At 34.2% G+C, this 18,771-nt stretch overlaps 1 protein-coding gene across 2 annotated transcripts in view; it reads right to left on the bottom strand.

Moving 5' to 3' along the window:
- FAM120A (family with sequence similarity 120A) overlaps positions 1 to 18,771 on the bottom strand; it is a 71,146-nt gene that overhangs the window by 50,989 nt on the left and 1,386 nt on the right. For both annotated transcript variants that reach the window (XM_039348573.1, XM_039348572.1), the window contains exons 2-3: positions 13,284 to 13,530; positions 9,590 to 9,672 (exon numbers count right to left, since the gene is read on the bottom strand). In XM_039348573.1, the coding sequence (XP_039204507.1) occupies positions 9,590 to 9,672; positions 13,284 to 13,530 (330 nt within the window). The remainder of the gene's footprint in view (positions 1 to 9,589; positions 9,673 to 13,283; positions 13,531 to 18,771) is intronic.

The following is an 18,771-nucleotide window of genomic DNA, read 5'->3' as shown; positions in this document are numbered from 1 at the left end:
GATAACTTGAAAAGGAGGCAAAAAAGAGATGTGCACTGCCTTAGAAAATACACCAAAGAGCTATTAAAACATTAGATTATTGTGGGGAGAAATAACTTGCTCTACAGAACAGCAAGCAAAAGGGAACAGTTTCATTTTTAAGACACAGGCCTCATAACAGCCACAAAATCTTACAAATCCTGTTTAATACTGTTGGTGATATAGCTAGGATAATTTCAAACTTTTGGAATTTGGCACATATTTAGAGGGACTTTTTAACATAATCTATGAGTTCTATCATACTGTTGATAGCTGCCTAATAAGGCTACCTTTTCAATGATCTCTTGGAACATATTCTATGGATACCTATTTGCAAAATTATTTTGCCATACCAATATGGTGTGATTTCTAGGTGAATTTATGCTTACAAAGTAAAATTATTATCAAGTGCACTGAAAAATCAATACTGGTTTAAGTACAATTCTGAGGTATAATCAAAGTGTAGAATAAAGTAAATTCTGTAAGTACAAGAAATTTTAAACAGTTAATGTAATAATGTAAAACTATTAAATAACATAAGATGAAGAAACTATTTTTTAAAGAAAGGTTAAAAAAAAAGCCACACTAAGTGATATCAAATATTGAATGAAGTGGTTTCTACTCTTCCACAGCTTTTCTTTCCTATAGCATCTTTCCCTTCACATTCTGTTCCAGAGTGCATATTTCATTCAGGATGCAGGAAGATAAATCCATTTCAGTTACTGACTCCATTTCATCCCAAAACACACTATTTGAATAGTACCAACTGCATTTAATATAAACTCTTTTTAAACAGTATTTGTCAGAAAATGATACGCTGACAAGTTTTAAAATTTTAATTGTCAAGTCACTTCTTTTTCTCCTTTTTTAAAACCTCCAAAATAAGGTAGTAATGAATGGAAAAGAACAAGTATTACTATAATCAGATTATAGGAAGGGAATAACCTGGACTTTAATTTTATTTGGGATATTTTTAATGAAATACCACTTAAAAATGCTCACTGATTTAAGAGTTCTTTTTTATTTTAATTTTAAAAAGATACCTATACTTTGTCCATTATTACAATTATCAGAAATTCAACATCATAGGTAATAATTTTTGTCAGTCATCAACTTTAGATTTATTTCATATTGTAATCAATTTTGAAAACACATTTCTATTGAAATTGAAAGGCAAAATTCATTATGGTACAGTTCTTACAGCCACAACATAGAGATGCGGTAACAAAAGCACTTAATAGCATAGTAGTCAGTTACAAAGTATACTTAAATAGGGAGTGATTTATTTTTTAAAAAAGAAATCTAACTGGGTAGCACTATAATTATGGTGGAGGAAGTGACATCACACCTGGACAATGGAAGTTTGAAAGGAGAATTCTGCAATCCTGGAGAAGATTTAATTTTTTTACCCAGTAACTGGAACCGAGAAGTCCACAAAAGAAAGTAGCAGCAGCAGCAGATTAAGTGGCTGAAAAAGACAGGCAGTGAATAGAGTTTTATTCTATAACTACTAGAAGAAATACCTCAAAAAGTTCTGCTAGCACAATGAGGATGCTCTGAAGTTCATAAAGGACATAAAGCACAGCCAAAGAGAAGATCATGTAAAAGAAAATGGTTACAGATTTTTCAAAGAAAAAAAATACAAGTATGCTCATGTGTAAGCTCATTAGATTATTTTAAAATGAATGTCAAGTTTTAATAAGGTTACTGAGAATATAGCCAAAATTGTTAAGTCCAAAATGTAAAAGAGGAAAGTAAACTACAACAAATGTGGTTTAAGAACAATGAGAAACAAATTTGACTGCAAACTGCTCATTTGAGTTGAACTCCCCAAAGATTATATTTATAAAGGTTTAATATATTTAATCGCTGCACCAATACCAAATATTATTTTGTTTCTGTTTCAAAAAATCATGATGTCTTCTTGCCTTGACTAGACTATTTGCTAACAGTTTCCTAAATCAATATGCATGTTGACAAGAGTAAGCACTTCCACTTTGCACAAGCGCCAGGGTGGTGTTGGTGAGGAAGATCAACTGGGAAGTTCTTGATCTCAAAATCTTTAATTAAATTAAAATCTTTAATTCAAACATGTTGTGTTGGATTCTCCTTTTCTGAGAAAATAAATGAGCAAGCATGTTCACAGACAAAAACAAACTGTCATGTTTACTGTATTATCTCCTAACAGCATATTTTACATAGAAAATAGAATCTTTCGGGGCAACTTCATTCTCGTTTTGTATAACTTTCCCTATTTTTTTATCCAAATTTTTCCTGTCCTGCTTACAAGAAACAGCACATGATAGTATTCATTTGAGTTCATTTTATACAATTATGCTATAGTTGTATTAAACTCTAAAGAGTGGGCTTCATTTTCTGTAAATCTCTTCATATAAATAATTCTGCATACAAAGCTACAGGTTTGAAAGAGTTCTAATTTAATATTTCATTTTACATTATTTTGTAGAGGGAACATCTTGAGTATGGAAGAAGATACGAAACATAAAATCCCACAAAACATAAAATCCCACATCTGCAATGTGAAATATGAAGTCTTACAGAAAGATACTTTCTGTTAAGGAATGGAGACATTTGCATTCCCTTCTAAATGCAAATCAACTGGGACATTAATTGACCAGCAGGACTCCTCCAAGAGCCATTTCCAGCAATGACATTATGGAGGAAGAAAATTTGCATATATATGTGTGTATACATATATATGTATATTTCACCACAATGCATATACAGTATAGTTCTTTTTTTCTCAAAGTGTCTAAACAAACAGCATTATGTGCCAGCAAATTAAGCATTAAATTTTTCAAGTGGACGCCTAAATAGACACATGAGGAAAAGGCAGTGGTTAAAAATGGTAACAATGAGAGATCAGCAGAAGAATCGCACAGTGAAGAAATGAGTTTTCATCTCTCATTTAAAAATATGGAAGGAATCAGACATATTTATAGTGGTAAAAGGTTCTAATGAAGCAGCAAGGCGTAAAACACAGAAAAAGAATGAATATTTAGTTTACAGAGAATGTAAGTATTAGAGAAACAAAGGCAACATAAAAATATGGGTAATAAAGAGGAGCAAAAGAACAAAATCATTCTGAAGTTAACAGAAGCTTAAAAACAATATAAAAAGAAAAAGGAACCAATAGAGATTATAGTAAGGAAAACTAATATAGTACAACCAATGACAAAATGGATTAATTTTAGAACTGAAGATAGATGATTAAAGGTTACATGTTTGTATAACTTTTATATGATAATCTACATACAGGTTGCATAATTTCATATATAATGTTCTTACTATACAATAAAAATGGAACTTTGAGGAAGCCATAAATAATTCAACAATAGCCATAATCAGTCAAACAAGAGCTGCACTGATTCATATGATCTTATCATGATGGCATGAAAATCAATGCATGCTATTTCATGCTTTTCCAAATCAGACAGGGACTGGACTGAGTACTTTAGGAGAATGTTGCTAAAAATAGAATGTCATTTGTTCATTACAAAGAACTTCACAGTAATGTTAGAGGATAGACAAGTCTGGCAAAGTATCCCAAACTCATAGACACTAATAGTGTTCAGATCCAGTAAGACCCTTTATAAGCAAAAATATATATTCATAAATACTTCATGATGTTGCTAAATTCAAGTATGTGTTTTTTATTTTGTAAATGTAGAAAAATATGTCATGCAATAAAAGCAACAAGACTAAAATTATCCACGTTTGCAAAACACTAAAATATCTTATTGATCCTGAATGAAAAAAATCTGAAGTAATCAGATATCAGACAATGGCTGTATTCATGCTTCCTTCTGAGCTAGTCCATTCAAACAAGGCTTAGTGATATGGTAAACACAATATATTAAGTTATAAATAATGGTTTAGAAACAACAATGGCTGTAGTCACATATGGCACTAAAACATATAATATTTAATAAGTGTGAATCAAGCCATTTTTTTGATGTTAACACTGTTATAGCACAAAAAGTGAAAAAATGCTGTTTTTGAGGTATACTAAAACAGGAAAATCTAAAGCTTTTTAAAAATCATTTTAATCATTTATTTTACATAGCTCTCTGCTGTATTGGGCGGAGGACAGAACGGATGGGTGAGTAGACTTGCTGCCTACATAAGCCAAATATACCATTTATTATTTCTGTCATATGCTGCTTTTATGTTGTTGCTTTTCTTTTAAATTTTGTTTCTATTCTTATTTATGATTTTAGCTTTTATTGTTGAACAAACCAAAGAACTTCCATTTTTGGGTGGTATAAAAGTACTGTAAGATAAATGAAACGAATACATATAGCACAATCAAATCCATCAAATATCCCAATCTCAAACTACAATCAGCCTATAAATGGGTCGAAATAATCTAATAAACTATGTATCAAAACATAAATAAAATAGTTATTCATTCATATTTATAACAACATTCTAATTACTAAAATAGAAGCATAGTAACCTTGGGAGTATAATTATTGTGGCTTGAAGAATAGGTATTTTCAATTTTAATATAATTTATGCATAATTCATTTTATCTTATTAAAGTGACAAAGTTCAGATTGCATTTAGTTTTCTAAAGTTTCTACTTTTCCTCTTGAAGAACCAATATATAAAAACTCAAGTCCCTATGGTTTCTAGTTCTTTAAAAAATTATTTTTCTATATTCTCTTTCTGTCTACATGATCCCAAGTTTAAAAAAAACAATGGAGTGAAACAAATGCTATAAATTCCTTTTAGTATTTTCCTTTTTTGTTAATTTTATAATAGAAAAAAGAATTTGCTGCAATATTAATACCTTTGTATCAGGCCTTCTCTACAACCTCGTATGCTTTTGCTAGGCAAGTTTCATCTTTGAAAAATACAGCCATCCATAAATGTAAACCTCTAAATCCATATTTAATTATAAATTAAGACCTCTGTGGTATAAAATTATAATATGATACAGGAAATGGGCAGTTACTTTTGCTTATTTACCTTGCTCACATCTATGGGCACAGATTTAACTCATGAAATCAGATCTGATCTCAAAATAAAATTGCACACAGCAAAATAACTACAAAAGGTAATATCAGAAGGATATAACTCCCTTAAAACAAACATCTCTTTGCTACTATTAGATTTACTCTACTCCATTTTGTACATCAGAGGAGACATATAAACATATATACAAAGCTGACCATATTTCTTCTAATTGAATCTCCAAATTACTACTTAGAAATCAAAACATGCTTTTACTCCTCAAGTTCGTTGACAAAGAGTTAAGAGCTTTGTTGCAAAAGGTTTGGCCCATCATCTTGAGACATGGGAACTGGTGTTCTTTTCTGTTCAGAATTACAAAGAAGAAAAGGCAATCGGCTGGTGGATAGTGACTAAAACTTGCTGATTCAATAAGGTATACCAGACAGATATATTAAATCCTGCACGCATTGGATCCCTTTTTCAGTACAATGCATTGTGTGGAATTTCTCAATAAAAGCATTTTATTGGTGCTTATGATCAGAAAGTAAATTGCCCCATCAATATATAGTAAAATCAAGTGAAGCAACCTGCATGCAGATTTGAAGTATGCTATCTACATGTGATGCCATGGCTTATCATGCTTGTGATCTTGTGATGCTGGAGGACTGGTCTAAGAGTATTCTATTTCTTCCAAGATTTTTTTGTTAAGGTTGAATAAATAAAATAAGTATCTTTTTTCAACCTGTGTTGCTGTATTAATCTTAGATTGCTTAGGCAACTATAATAAGCACTATTACTTGAAATCAAGTTCCACTATCATCAATAGTACTTATTTTCAAGTAAATGTTAACAGAGTATTATTAATAATTAAGATTGGTGTTTCCAATATATCCTTTTTAAAAATCATTCTTGAAATGGAAGTTTTCCTCAGGGTACAAATGACCATTATTCAACATAATAGTATTTAAAAAATTGAAATAAAGAATGAATCTAAAAGCCATAAAGGGATCTATAATTCCTACTACACTTTCTTTCCATAGTACTTCTTTCACTGTAAAAAAATATGCCCAGTTGAGAAACTAGAAAATTCTACAAAATCTGAATTAAACAACTAGCTATATTAGAATATGCATATTTTGAAAACTAATTTAGAAAAAATTCTGTACAGTTCACTACTACACATTAAAGAAAGCTATTATTTTTCAAATTACTAAATGAGGATAGGGGAAAAAATCTGCAGCTGCTTTAAAAAATCTATTAGTTAATGTAAATATGACTTCTACATAGCTGCGATTTCTTCAGGTTCACTTAGAAGTCTAGAAGGGGCGTTGTCTTACCTGAACGCCTTTTATCAGCACGGAGATGTAGAATCCACCAATGGGTTAACTCTGCCTTCCTGCCCATTAGACTGGGTCAGCCAACTTGTCATGCCTGTCCTGGGGTAGCCACTCCCCATTCTTGACGAAGGCAAAGCAGCTGACTACAATTTGACATGATGGCTCCCAGTTCCCTAATAGGATCTTTAATGATTTTAAGGGTGGGAGTGGATTCTACGTCTCCGTGCTGAGAAAAGGCGTTCAGGTAAGACAACGCCCCTTCTCCAGCACTGGAGACGTAGAATCCACCAATGGGACATACCAAAGCCTCACTGTCCCAATGGGTGGGAAACAGAAGAAGTCGAAGTTGTGTTTGTAGAGATTACCTGTTGCAGGACCCTCCTTCCGAAGAGCCGTCCGTGGAGGCAAAATGATCTATTTTATAATGTCGATAGAGGCCTGTGTGGCCCACACCGCGGAGGTCGCAGCGTTGCGAGTAAAATGCGCTGTGATTCCAATGTTGGCCGTTGAACTGGCTCTGCAGAGCAGAGGCAGGAAAAAGGCAGAGTTGAATACCCCTCCGAATGGAGGATCTGGAGGAGGGTCCTTCCTTCCTCCCACATGTCGAGTTGATCGTCCTCCGTGGGGCAGGATTCCCTGCTGTCGAAGGACCGTGACAAGGAGGAGGAGACCTGATACGCGGCTTCCCCTGGTTGGGACTTGGGTGGGGGCATGGCCATCACGGATTCAGTTCTCGATCTGTAGTTAGTTCTAGCAGCCATCATCCTGTGGAACGTCTGCTCAATTAGAGCTTGTAGACGGTCCTCGGAGGGGTTGATCTCAGATTCCGCCTCCCTGAGACCTGCTGCTGCGGGTGTGAAGGTGGCCTCAGGGATGGAGTGTGTAACCTGTGGAGCCTGTGATCCCACTTCAGAGCCCTGGGGGGACCCCTCTGGGAACCATACTCCTTGGGTGGAAGGTCCCAAGGGGAAGTCAAAGGATGTATCCTCTATTTGTTCCACTTTTGCCTTGGCCTGTTTTTGTGCCTTGGAGAATTCCCTCTCCAGGGTCTGGTGCCTTCTGCTAGCCTATTTCTCCGCCAACTTGGAAGGTTTTCTTCCAGAAATGGACTTGGCCTTTGCTTTGATCCTGCCTGCCGCCTCCTGTTTGGGGGATTTTTGTCTTTTGCAGCTGGTGAGAGGGGAGGCGATGCTCAGGGGCTGAGGCACCGTGGACTCCTCCATCCTGGGTGAACTACCTCAGTGACGCGAGAGGGAGCTCTGGCAGGGATCAGTTGGCGAGATTGGCAAGCAGATGTAGCAGGGAATGGTCCTCCCGCTCTCCTGACCGGCAAAGGAACCGCTGCTGTCCCACCCCTTTGGGGTCCGGCCTTTCTTATGTCCACTTGGTTGCAGTGGGCAGAACTGAAATAATAGGAAGTGCGGTCAGGGTAGGTGCACCAGGGTTGGACAATGGCTATTTGAGAATATTTTTTCTACTTTATTTATTTAATTATTTATTCAATTACTTATTTCTTTATTTGTCTATTTTTGTATTGTAATGAATCACGGGGGGGGGAGGAGAGCAGCGACGCAATGGGATCGCTCATGCTGGCCCAAGCGGCCATGCAGTCTTCAGCCCTTTGGCTGGCTGAGCTACCTCGCTTGACCCGGCAGTTAAATTGGATCCGGCAGTTAAAAGGGCACTAACGCTGGCCTGAGCGGCCACGCAGTCTTCCGCCTTTTGTCTGTCTGACCTTCCTCGAGTTAAAATGGCGACCGGGTGACTCCGTATGAGGCAAGGTGGAAAAGAAAGCGAAAGTGTCTTCTTAATCTGCCGATGATGCGAAGAGGGAGAGGCTTCCGTCCTCACGGCGGGAAAATTTAAGGGGCAGAAGGCGGAGTGATATGCCTCCTTATGCTACCATGTGTCCCGGCTTCGAAATGGCAACCAGGGCACCGCTGACAAAGATCCGACCAATTGAGTGGTCTCGGAGGGAAAACACAAGAAACGATTCCCAGGATCAGCAGCCTCCGATCTAATGCGGTGAGGCTCCTTGAGTCAGGGGCGATGGAGGCTAAATCTCCCCGCCCTGAAGCTCAGCCAGCCCTCCATCGTTCTATAGCCACGGAAGGAAGGGAAATCCCCACCCACCCCGTTCGGAGAAGTCCCGTCTGCAGCGCTGAGCAGCTGGAGAGGGATTTCCCTTAGATTAAGCTGAGGGCTCAGCCATAACTATGGATCTGGGAAGGAAAAGGCCATCTCCCCAAGATTTCCACAGGTTATTTCACACAGCGCTGGTCCCAGCGCTGTAGAAGTAACTGTGGAGTGAGATGAGTATAATCCACCAATATTTAAGTCTCTATTATCTGCCTTAGACCAGGAGCAATCTATCACGTCCATCTGGGCTGAAGACCGAGTCAAGAATGGGGAGTGGCTACCCCAGGACGGGCGTGATAAGTTGGCTGACCCGGTCTAATGGGCAGGAAGGCAGAGTTAACCCATTGGTGGATTCTACGTCTCCAGTGCTGGAGAAAGCAATAGACTTCTTTAATGAGTAGCAGATAGGTGCTAGTCTTCATGCAGGCTTCAAAGGACTTTTTCCAAATTATTTGTGAAATACCAGAGTTTGCTGGTGGGTTTTTTTTTATGTTGGTTATAGATAACAGGAAAAAAAATACTTCAAATGTTTTAATCTAACTGAATTAATTTAACTTATATTTTAGCTGCCAAACCAGATTAGAGGGGAGGCATAACCAGTCAAATCCAGTTCTTCCCAATCCAGTTATTCTTTCAAATATCTAACTCATGAACTCTGATTCATCAATATACAAGCGCTCTATTTTTTGAAGGGGTTTGGATCTTCATAAGATCATTTATTGTTACGCAAATCTTTTAAATTTTGTATTTTTATAAATATATGTAGTATACTTGAAAACATTTTTTCAGACTGTTAAATAAAAGGGGAGTAAAAGTGAAAATCAAAAGGTCTAAACATACTGCTGGTTCTATCTAGAATGAGAGAATTTGAACTGAAATAAGAAAAAACAGGATTTAGAATTTAGTGCATGAGTGCCAAAAAATCCTTAAAGCAAGCAACTGCTGTTTTAATCTGTTATCTCAACATTAGTACTCTATCAGTCTTTGTCACTTCTTCTAATTAAGTAGACTATTTTTCAGGAAACATACAAAAATAATAAAAGATGCCTCACATTATGGATTATTTGTATCTTGTTATTTTTTTCAAAATGAAACAAATTGTATTGAAGTTCTACCTTAAGAGAGGCCAGTGGATGTTCTGGACCAAGTAAACTCCAATGAAATGAAGCCAAATCTTCATCAGGTAGAATGTGATTACCTAAAATATATAATGCATACCCATATGAATTACATCAATATCTGGAAAATTAAAATATCCTATTTACAGTATTAAAACCAAGGTCAATATAACTTTTTAAAACTGTAAGAATATGAATTGTAATTTATTTTAAGTAGTATGTTTATATAGTTCTCCACATATGCATTAACTTAAATACAGTAAGTGCTTGGAATTACTGAAGCTGGATAGATTAGCTTCAAATTCTACTCCCAAATCATGGAAATCCATTATGTTAATAGACATAATTAATCTATATTTTTTCTAATATCACTTCTAATTCTTGCGTATGTTTTTCTGAAAGTAAAATCCCCTTCACTGAAACCTATTTCCAAGTAATAATGTTTAGGAGTTAAGATTTTCAGACATCAGTTGCTACGTGGACCACTTCAACAAAATGAAACAATTCCTAAGCTACATAATGTAAAATCAGGGGCTCTGCTATAACAAAAATAACAAATATAAAACAAAAATTGAACATTTAAAGATTTTCTATGGTTCACCAAGGCAAAAACTGAATAGTTTTCAGACCATTCCAAGCTATGTAAGCATCTTAGTAGGAAGGAAGAAGGAAACGAGACACACAAGCCTCCCTTCTTCCAATATTTCTACTTCTGAGATGGTGATATACCAAAGTTTAAATTATGGTTCTGCATCGGTATAGAATAGGCAGCACAGCATTCCAATATTTGATCTACCCATATTTCTGGGATTAATGGATAACTTTCTAATATTGTCAATCAGCAAAGATGAAATGCTGATGTTCGACTTTTATGTTAACATCTCAAAAAAAAAATCTATCTGATTAAAACGTGATGATACTCATAGTTCCATTATGTACTATCCTCATGGTACTGTTGTTCTATCATGCAAACAGTGTAGGTTCAGATGGTAAAATATTGAAACCAACTGCAATCTTGTCTTCTTCTCACACTTGTAAGAACTTTTCTGTCAGAGTTTGGGGTCACTCTAGAAGGCAGTAAACAAAATAGAGATAGACCATCCCATAAAACAGAAAATATAAACATTAGCTAAATGGCTATGAGGTCTATGATGATGATGATAATGAAGACAATACACAAGACACTTAAGTTCACTATCAAAGATGTTCCAATTTAAGAGAAAACATATGTTACTGAATCAGTACTTTCACTCATATCAAAACATACTGAAATACTACTGATTGCTTCCATCAAAGTACTCAGCAATTGTTGGAAAAACAGACAGAACTAAGTGACTAAGATAAAAATAAGATGGAAGGCAAGCCTTATCAATCATACAAAAATTCCACTTTTGTTTAAGCAATATAGTCACTGATATTTTCAGCTCCAATACAGTTTTGCCTTTTTAGTCAGGAATCCTTTATTAAAACATTTCTTGATCCTCATTTTCTTGTGGAAAACAGCTAAATAAGAAATATATCACTGACTAATGCTAAATTCAGTAATCCAGATGGTATCATTTTTCCAGGAAGAAGGATATACAGTATCACTGCTGCTATGGACAACTACTAAAGTCAAGATCTTTACAATCCTTAAACTAACTAGATTCACAAGTAAGCTACATTGTACAACATCTTTTCTAAAAATTCCATCTTGTCTTTGCTGATAGCATCAACCACAATTATCATTCTTGTCTTCATTTTTTAAAACACAAAACTGAAGACCTGATCTATTTGAAAGCAATCTTTGTGTATATCTAGTTTTGTGGTGGCTGCTTGCCTATTCAAACACTAAATCAAAAATTGATTTAAATTGATTTAAGATTTTTCCCTGTATCTTTTTTGCCAATACCTAACTGGTTACCCAACAATTTGAACCAGAGTCTGTTAGAGGGTGTATTTGTAGGATGACTCTCTTAATATGGAGCAAAAAAGGCTGTCTTTGTGTTTAGGGTGCATGAGTGCCTTTTTCTCAATTTGTATATGTTTATGTATGTGTTTGAACAATATGTTTTATAAATAAATAAGTTTTTCTAAGCATCATTGATTTCTCTTCTGTGAATTGGCTATTTTCTTGTGATTTGTGTGAGCCTTATCTAAATAGAATTTGTCTGTGGTAAGAACATTTAGAGAGCATTCCTTTTCCTCATAAGGAACAGAATATGCAGATCTGACAACAGGCCTTCTCAATGGTGCTGTCAACTTAATGAGATACTTAATCTCCCAGAAGTGTATCAGTCCCAACTCTCCTTATATTTCGTAAGCAAGTTAAAGCAATTTGGGATGCTTTCAGTCTTTCATTGAATCTGGCAATCTGTCATTGCCTGTATCTTTACTTACTGATTTTCACTGGTATGTAATTTGAATTTTGAAGTTTGTGTTACGCTATTGTTGCCCAGAATTCATGTTGATTGGGGTGGGTTAACAAATATTGTTAATAAATCAGTCCATCAACATAGTATGTGGGAATAACCTTTGGGACACAGGAAAGTAAGGGAATAGTTGGATAAAAGGCAGCTGGTCCCACGGCAGGAATGTGAGTAGGGCGTGAGAATCAATAAGCCCCTTGCCTAGTTTTAGGGCTGTAAAAAGATGGGGTTTTCTCTCACACTTGCAAGATTCTGTTAATATAACCTTACAATAAAATAGAATTAGCTCATATGGTTGTGTTTCCTGTCTAGTATACCTCATAAGGCTGACAAATACCTTGAAACTATTATTTAAAATTAGGATTATTGCCAACACTAAGCTACCTGCTGAAATCTTCAAATAAATTATATGCAAACAAATACATCTTGATTAGCATTATAGCAAGCTAAATCATTATCTCAATTCCTATGTACTATATATGTACACAAGTTTGCTGCTGCAGATACTAGAGTAAATATCTTAGCATTTATATATATTTGGAATAACCATTATTTCACTATTTCTGGTCTTATTCAGATTTAGATTAGAATTAAGATATTCATATATAGGAATGTAATACTACATTTTACTAAGTGTCTATTCAGCAAGAGTGTACTGTAGTGAATAAAATGCTTTAATTTCTAGTTAACTTGATGGCAGTTATACCTAACTGTAAGTTAAACAGTATTTTAGCTTGTATGTAAAGCAGCACACTCCTGCCTTTTTTTACTGCAATCAGCACAAAATCCCACACATCTGTAGCTCCTTCTATAGACAACTCTTTCTAAAAGTCTAAAGATTTCTATTTTAATGGATTTTATTTTGTTGACATTTCCTATTTATCTTATTTTATTCTAGAATTATTTTATAAGGTATTAAAATTTGCTATACAGATACATTCTTCATTTTTAAGTACTCATAACCAAAATTCTCTCCTTTTCTAGTAAGCTTTATACCTTCATAGTAATGATTGCATTTATAAATCTCATCCGGTTAAATTAAGAAATTTTAATTGCAGGTAGATTTCATATAACATTCAATTAAGTGATATGAAAATTTTGGTTTGGGCTTGACAATTTTCCAATTGAAGCAGGCTGATTTCCAAATAGCTAAAACACAGATTCAATGGAATTTTTCAGGACATTCACTGTTTATGATTATAAACATACAAGTCTCCCTTTAACAAATTTTCAGGATACACACACACATGTATACACAGACTGTCGTGTGTTATTTTACCTACCTAAAAGAGCAGCAAAAATAGGACATCGATTTGGATTCAGATCCAGTTGCTTGGCAACTTCATGCATCAGGTATTGGCTTGTTGTGAGGCTTTTTCCGTTACGGCTCAATTTTAGGGCATGGGCACTGAAATAGTAAGGGATGTTGCACAATGCATAATCTGAATCATATGCAACCAAACCATGAAAGCCTTTTTCTCTGCAAAAAACAATTACTTCTTGGTGATGATCTTCGATACTTTGTGCAACCTACATAAGAGAAAAGGGAGATGCAAAAGAATATATTAAAAGTTAGCACCCATTTGTACATATAAACCAAAGTCTACATTAATATCGTTAAGTTTTAAAAAGTTCATATATAGTATATGAAGTTATAACTTGCTAAACATTATACAATTAAACAAAAAATAATACTCAGGCATTCTTCAATACCACACTGCTTTATATTCAGCATTCCTTTGGATGAAACTAGCAAGCTTATTTAGAATGGACTTGCAAGGAAAAACATTATATAGTGATGCTTCATCCAATGCTTTATGACCTGTTCCCCATTAGCAAACCACAACCTACTTTTTGAGAAAAGCTGCCTTAATAGGTTCATCATATTCCATCCTACTCTTTTGGTGGCAGAATAATCAAATGACTCTTTCTGTGGTTGACAGCTTGACCAACTTTTCCTGAAATTCACCTACTATTTCTACTCATTACAGAATGACCCTGGAAATTGAACTAGGTCAATTTCTAGGGAATGAAAGTGATCTATTTTAGATAATTCAAAGCAGAAAAATTGTAAAGGTATTATGAAGCATTTCCTATTTTAGAAAAAATATAATACAATTGTTATACTATACAAAATAATTTAGAACTAAAAAGGATAGGGAGGTTTTTCTCAAGAAAGGCAAAACCTTAGTTCTCAAAAAGGTTAAAAATAATGGGTAAGTAGAACTGAAGATGACAGTACTTTAGATCCAGAAATACTGATTACATGACATTTTATATAGCAAAACATATATTCTCAACTTTGGGGTTTTTTCCTACATTACTCTCAGCCTCTTTTTTCCTAAAAATATGTGCTTTCAATATTTGTTGCATATATTAAAAATGTAAAGCTTTATTATAGTGGTGATTTTTTTTTCTCTTTGGCTGCTGGTTTCTCCTTCCCCAGAAAAGGTAAGTAGATTCCATATTTCTCAGAATTCAACTATCTGTAATTCTATTTATTTAGAATTTATCAAAATTTAAATTATTTTAAACTAGCTATAAAACTAACATTAACTTTCTCATAAAAATACATGCTCCACTGTACAGAACACAACTTTAATTAGTATATTTCATACAATTATAAAAACACAACTTATCTTAAACTCTTTACATTTCAAAATTATGTATTTCATATTTTCATTTTCTTCAAAATGCTGGTCCACTCTCAAAGTAATAGTATTTTTTTTTCTAATTATATTTCTGGAAAATGTCTATACCTAGGTAGCTAGTTAGGATATGATTATGACCATGGATTCATTTAATGATTCCGAGATCTTATTTATCATTTCATCAATTTCCATTCTCTGATGCCATAGGAATTTTAGAATAACCTGACTAAGCATTTAGCAAGAGAAGCTTCCATAAAAATGCCTCAAGGTCAGATGTCCAGCTTTGTGGCAAGCAGACAGGGGGCTTCTCTTGTATTGCTTCATATTTATTTCCACATTCAGATTCTACAATTTCATTACAAAAATTAAAACCACCTTTTTCACCAATCTTTTTAAGAAGATGAATTAATATTTGTAATTTACTGTATTTAACTGTTTATTGTTAAATTTACCCTAGACTGCTAGATATCTTAAAATAATCTATATCTAGAAAAACAGCACTTATAGTACAATCATGCAGGTCACACTGAGTTTGTGGGACTTTTTTCTAGGAAGAATATTATGTTTCTGGTATTAATTAAAATATCAATAATATAATTTTCCGAATACAATATAATTCATATACAACAGATCAACTATTTTGAATATGGGGAATAGAATTGAGAATTTTTTTAAAAAGAAATCTCTCTCCAATCTCTTAAACACACCACACTCAACATAACCATAAACAGAACTTTCTTTTCTTTTATAAATCCATATTTTCTACTAATCTTCTATCTGCTCCATTAAAAACCAAAAAGTAAAACTATAAATTTCAATTTCCACAATGACCACCCTGATCAATTCTTGCTCAATTGCCCAGAAAAAAGCATGCCAATTTGGTGGTAAGCATCAGACTAGATACCTACACAATACAACCAATATTGGGGGGAGGGGATGGCCAGTGGTTAATTAAGTCTTATGAGCAAATGCTAATTAAAATACAAAAGCAATGGAAAAAATCCAGTATTATGTCTTTACTCAGAATATCAAAATCATGAAAAATAAAGCAAATATATTGTGTATGATATCCTAAATGTTTGGTTCAAAATTCCTTTATTAAAGATTAGGTCTCCCAGATTTGATCCCCTTCAAATATAATAGATTATGTAGGGTCCTTGGTGCTCACTGTGCTTAGTTGCTTGCCCTGTCAGTATAGGTGGGAGTCGTCTTGTGGTTCCTTGATTAGACTGTTGTTTACTGTTAGCTTGTTTGCCTGAGTTGATGGTTCCTTGATTGGGGTATTGTTTACTTCTTGATTGTTGGTCTACTGCTAATCTTGGTTTTAATCTCTGCTGATTGCTGGTGAGGAAGTATTTTGATTTTTTTTTTTTTGTTTCTTTTTTGGCTTTTTGATTACCTTTTTTGAACAGCATGTAGATGTTGTTTATCTCTATATGACTGTGGATGGCACAGTATCAGGCTTCCAGGAATTCTCTAGCATTTTTTCAGATTGGGATTTAGCTTGGTCTATGATGGTGAGTTTCCAAGAAACTATGGTCTGTCCATGAATTATGAAATTAAGGAGTTTTCATTAGGTCTTCTGACTGCTAGATGGTGTTCATGGATGTCTAAACAACCAAGCTCAAGAGAGCATCAAATACCCCACAGTTCAAACATTGAGCTAAAAATATTATCTTCTATCAGTAATGGAACATATAATCTTCATCAAGTACTTTGATCAGAATAGATAGGTGACAGAATGCATAATCTGACACATTTGGATAAATTGGAGAAAAGTCCAATAGGTAGTGCTGAGTGTCAAATGACAGAAACACAGCATTTCACTGAAAGTTATTTAAAATAGCTTTATGTATTTATAATGTTATAATCTGAAAGGCATGTATTGACATATTAGATGTTCTGAATATAACTTTCCTTTGATCCTCTTACTAGACTCACAGATATTCTCTGTTGTTTATGCCATTTATTAGAATTATGCACTTGAGATTCCAATATAATGTGAATTATGTTCATTAATCAGACAAATAATCCCAGTACATATTATAACATAAACGGTCATCATGATGGAATTTATTTTATATTTTTAATATTATTTTTAATATAGTTCATTAGAACTTTATTCCACTAGATGTAATGGTGTTAAGCCAGTTCATATTTAAAGGATTACTGCAGAAAAATAAATATCTTATTGCAACTTTCTGTAAATTTAGAGTAAGAAGAACTGTTGCTAATGGATTTAAAAGTTCACATTATGATATAACATTTGCTTTTATTTCCATTTTACAAGAAAAATTCTTATTAAGTGCTGGAAAGAAAAATGTTTTTAATAAAAATTTCAGAACATCAATACTCTTTGAACTCACTGATCCTTTTTCTGCAAAGACTACTGTAAAAATGGGTTTCTAGCTTCAAATCATGTATTAAATAGAAATATAAGTCACATCTGATTTAGAGAAATATGATTGCACTTAGCAGCTTTCAGATGAGTAACAAGAACAGAGCAATCTAACTTGTTCACTATGTTACACTTAATGTCTGTCACTTATATAAGCCAATCATTACACCAGATTTGTGGACTTTTAGGCTTACTAAATTTCTTACCAGTTACAACTGAAACAAGGGGAGGGACTTCCACTAGCAACTTAGTCTGAAGTATCACAGCCATTCTATTACACAGAATGAATTCTAGGCCTTAAACTGCTAAGTTTCAGTCAGCAAATAATTTAACCCACACTTACAGAAAAAAAGTGGTACGTTTTCAGTTTCACTGAACTTATTAAAAACTAACTTTTGATATCCATGTCTAAAAATATTCTGTGGCTGAGGGTGAGGAGGATCCTTTGTCTCTACAGTTCTGGATTGATCTGCCACAAAGTAGAGCCTCCTAACATCAAGTTCCAATTACTAAACTATACATTATCTGTAAAGGTCACATATTTACTCAACTATGCAACAGAATTGACAAAACTCTTCACTTAGAAAAACTAAGAGTTCAAGCAGGATACCTCATCAGTAGATTTATTTTAAGGACAAAACAAAATAAATATGCTATTACAACTATTACCATGAGAACAATACTATTAATTATCCAGGGGAAAAAAACTTAAGAAAAAATGGAGGAATAACTCTATGCAATAAAGTCCTTAAATCAAAGCATATTATAAATAAATTTATTCAACCACATATATAATTGTGTTGTTTCATAGTCGTACAGTAACAATTTAAAACTTAGTAACTTCTACAAAAGTATAATTAAATTTACAATGGTTGTATTGTTAGAGTCTAAAACTTAAAACTTTTGTGTCTCAAGCCACAAGTTTCCTTGCCCTCTAAATCATACATTAAAACTTATTTCTTGTGTGCATTTTCTTGACAAATATTTAATTTCCCATTTATGATTTAAACAAATTATAGAAATAATTCTACTTAAAACAAACAACTGGATCAAAAAATAACTCTGATTCAGAGTGGTTACTAGTTTCAAGGGTCATTTTGCTTATTTGAGGGATCAAAACAATGGAATTAAAGCACCTGAACCTGTTGTTTTCAAAAAAGAACACAAAATACACAATTAGGGTGAACCCAGAACAAAAATATAATAAGATGGATTTTCCCCCCAACCGGCAATGCAACTCTCACTCCTGGATCAAGTACAATGATCATCAATTATCTATCTTCCTTTATAGTTTAAACTATAGTTTATAGTTTATAGCTATTAGTATGGAGAAAGAATGGACCTGACCTATACTTAAAAATGATGGCAGAAGGCCTGAGGAAAGATGGCAAAAAACTTGCATTATTAACAAGCCAGAAATCCAAGTTCAGGAACAATGGAACAAGAAAATGATGATTAGTTAAAGTGTTTAATCTTAGCAACTCATTAGGACTTCTTACACTGTGGATGGGAGCCTTTGGATGTTCCAGGTTCCTCTCATCTGATTTTGAAAGCTCTATATGTATAAATAGAAAAATCCCTGTACAGATTGAGGACATCAGTTTGCTTACTAAGTCCTCTCCTATGCCAGCTCGGGCACCCTGTACTCCCTGCCTCTTAGTGAGGACGCAGCGAGACTTACTTATTTTTATTCTGTTTCTGGGAGGGGAGAGTTGTAGCCAA

The sequence above is a fragment of the Crotalus tigris genome, unplaced genomic scaffold (assembly GCF_016545835.1).
Source record: "Crotalus tigris isolate CLP2741 ecotype Arizona unplaced genomic scaffold, ASM1654583v1 scf7180000018160.1183395, whole genome shotgun sequence".
Lineage (NCBI taxonomy): Eukaryota > Metazoa > Chordata > Lepidosauria > Squamata > Viperidae > Crotalus > Crotalus tigris.
The sequence above is the reverse complement of the archived record's forward strand: the minus strand, read 5'-3'. Positions and strand labels throughout refer to the sequence as shown.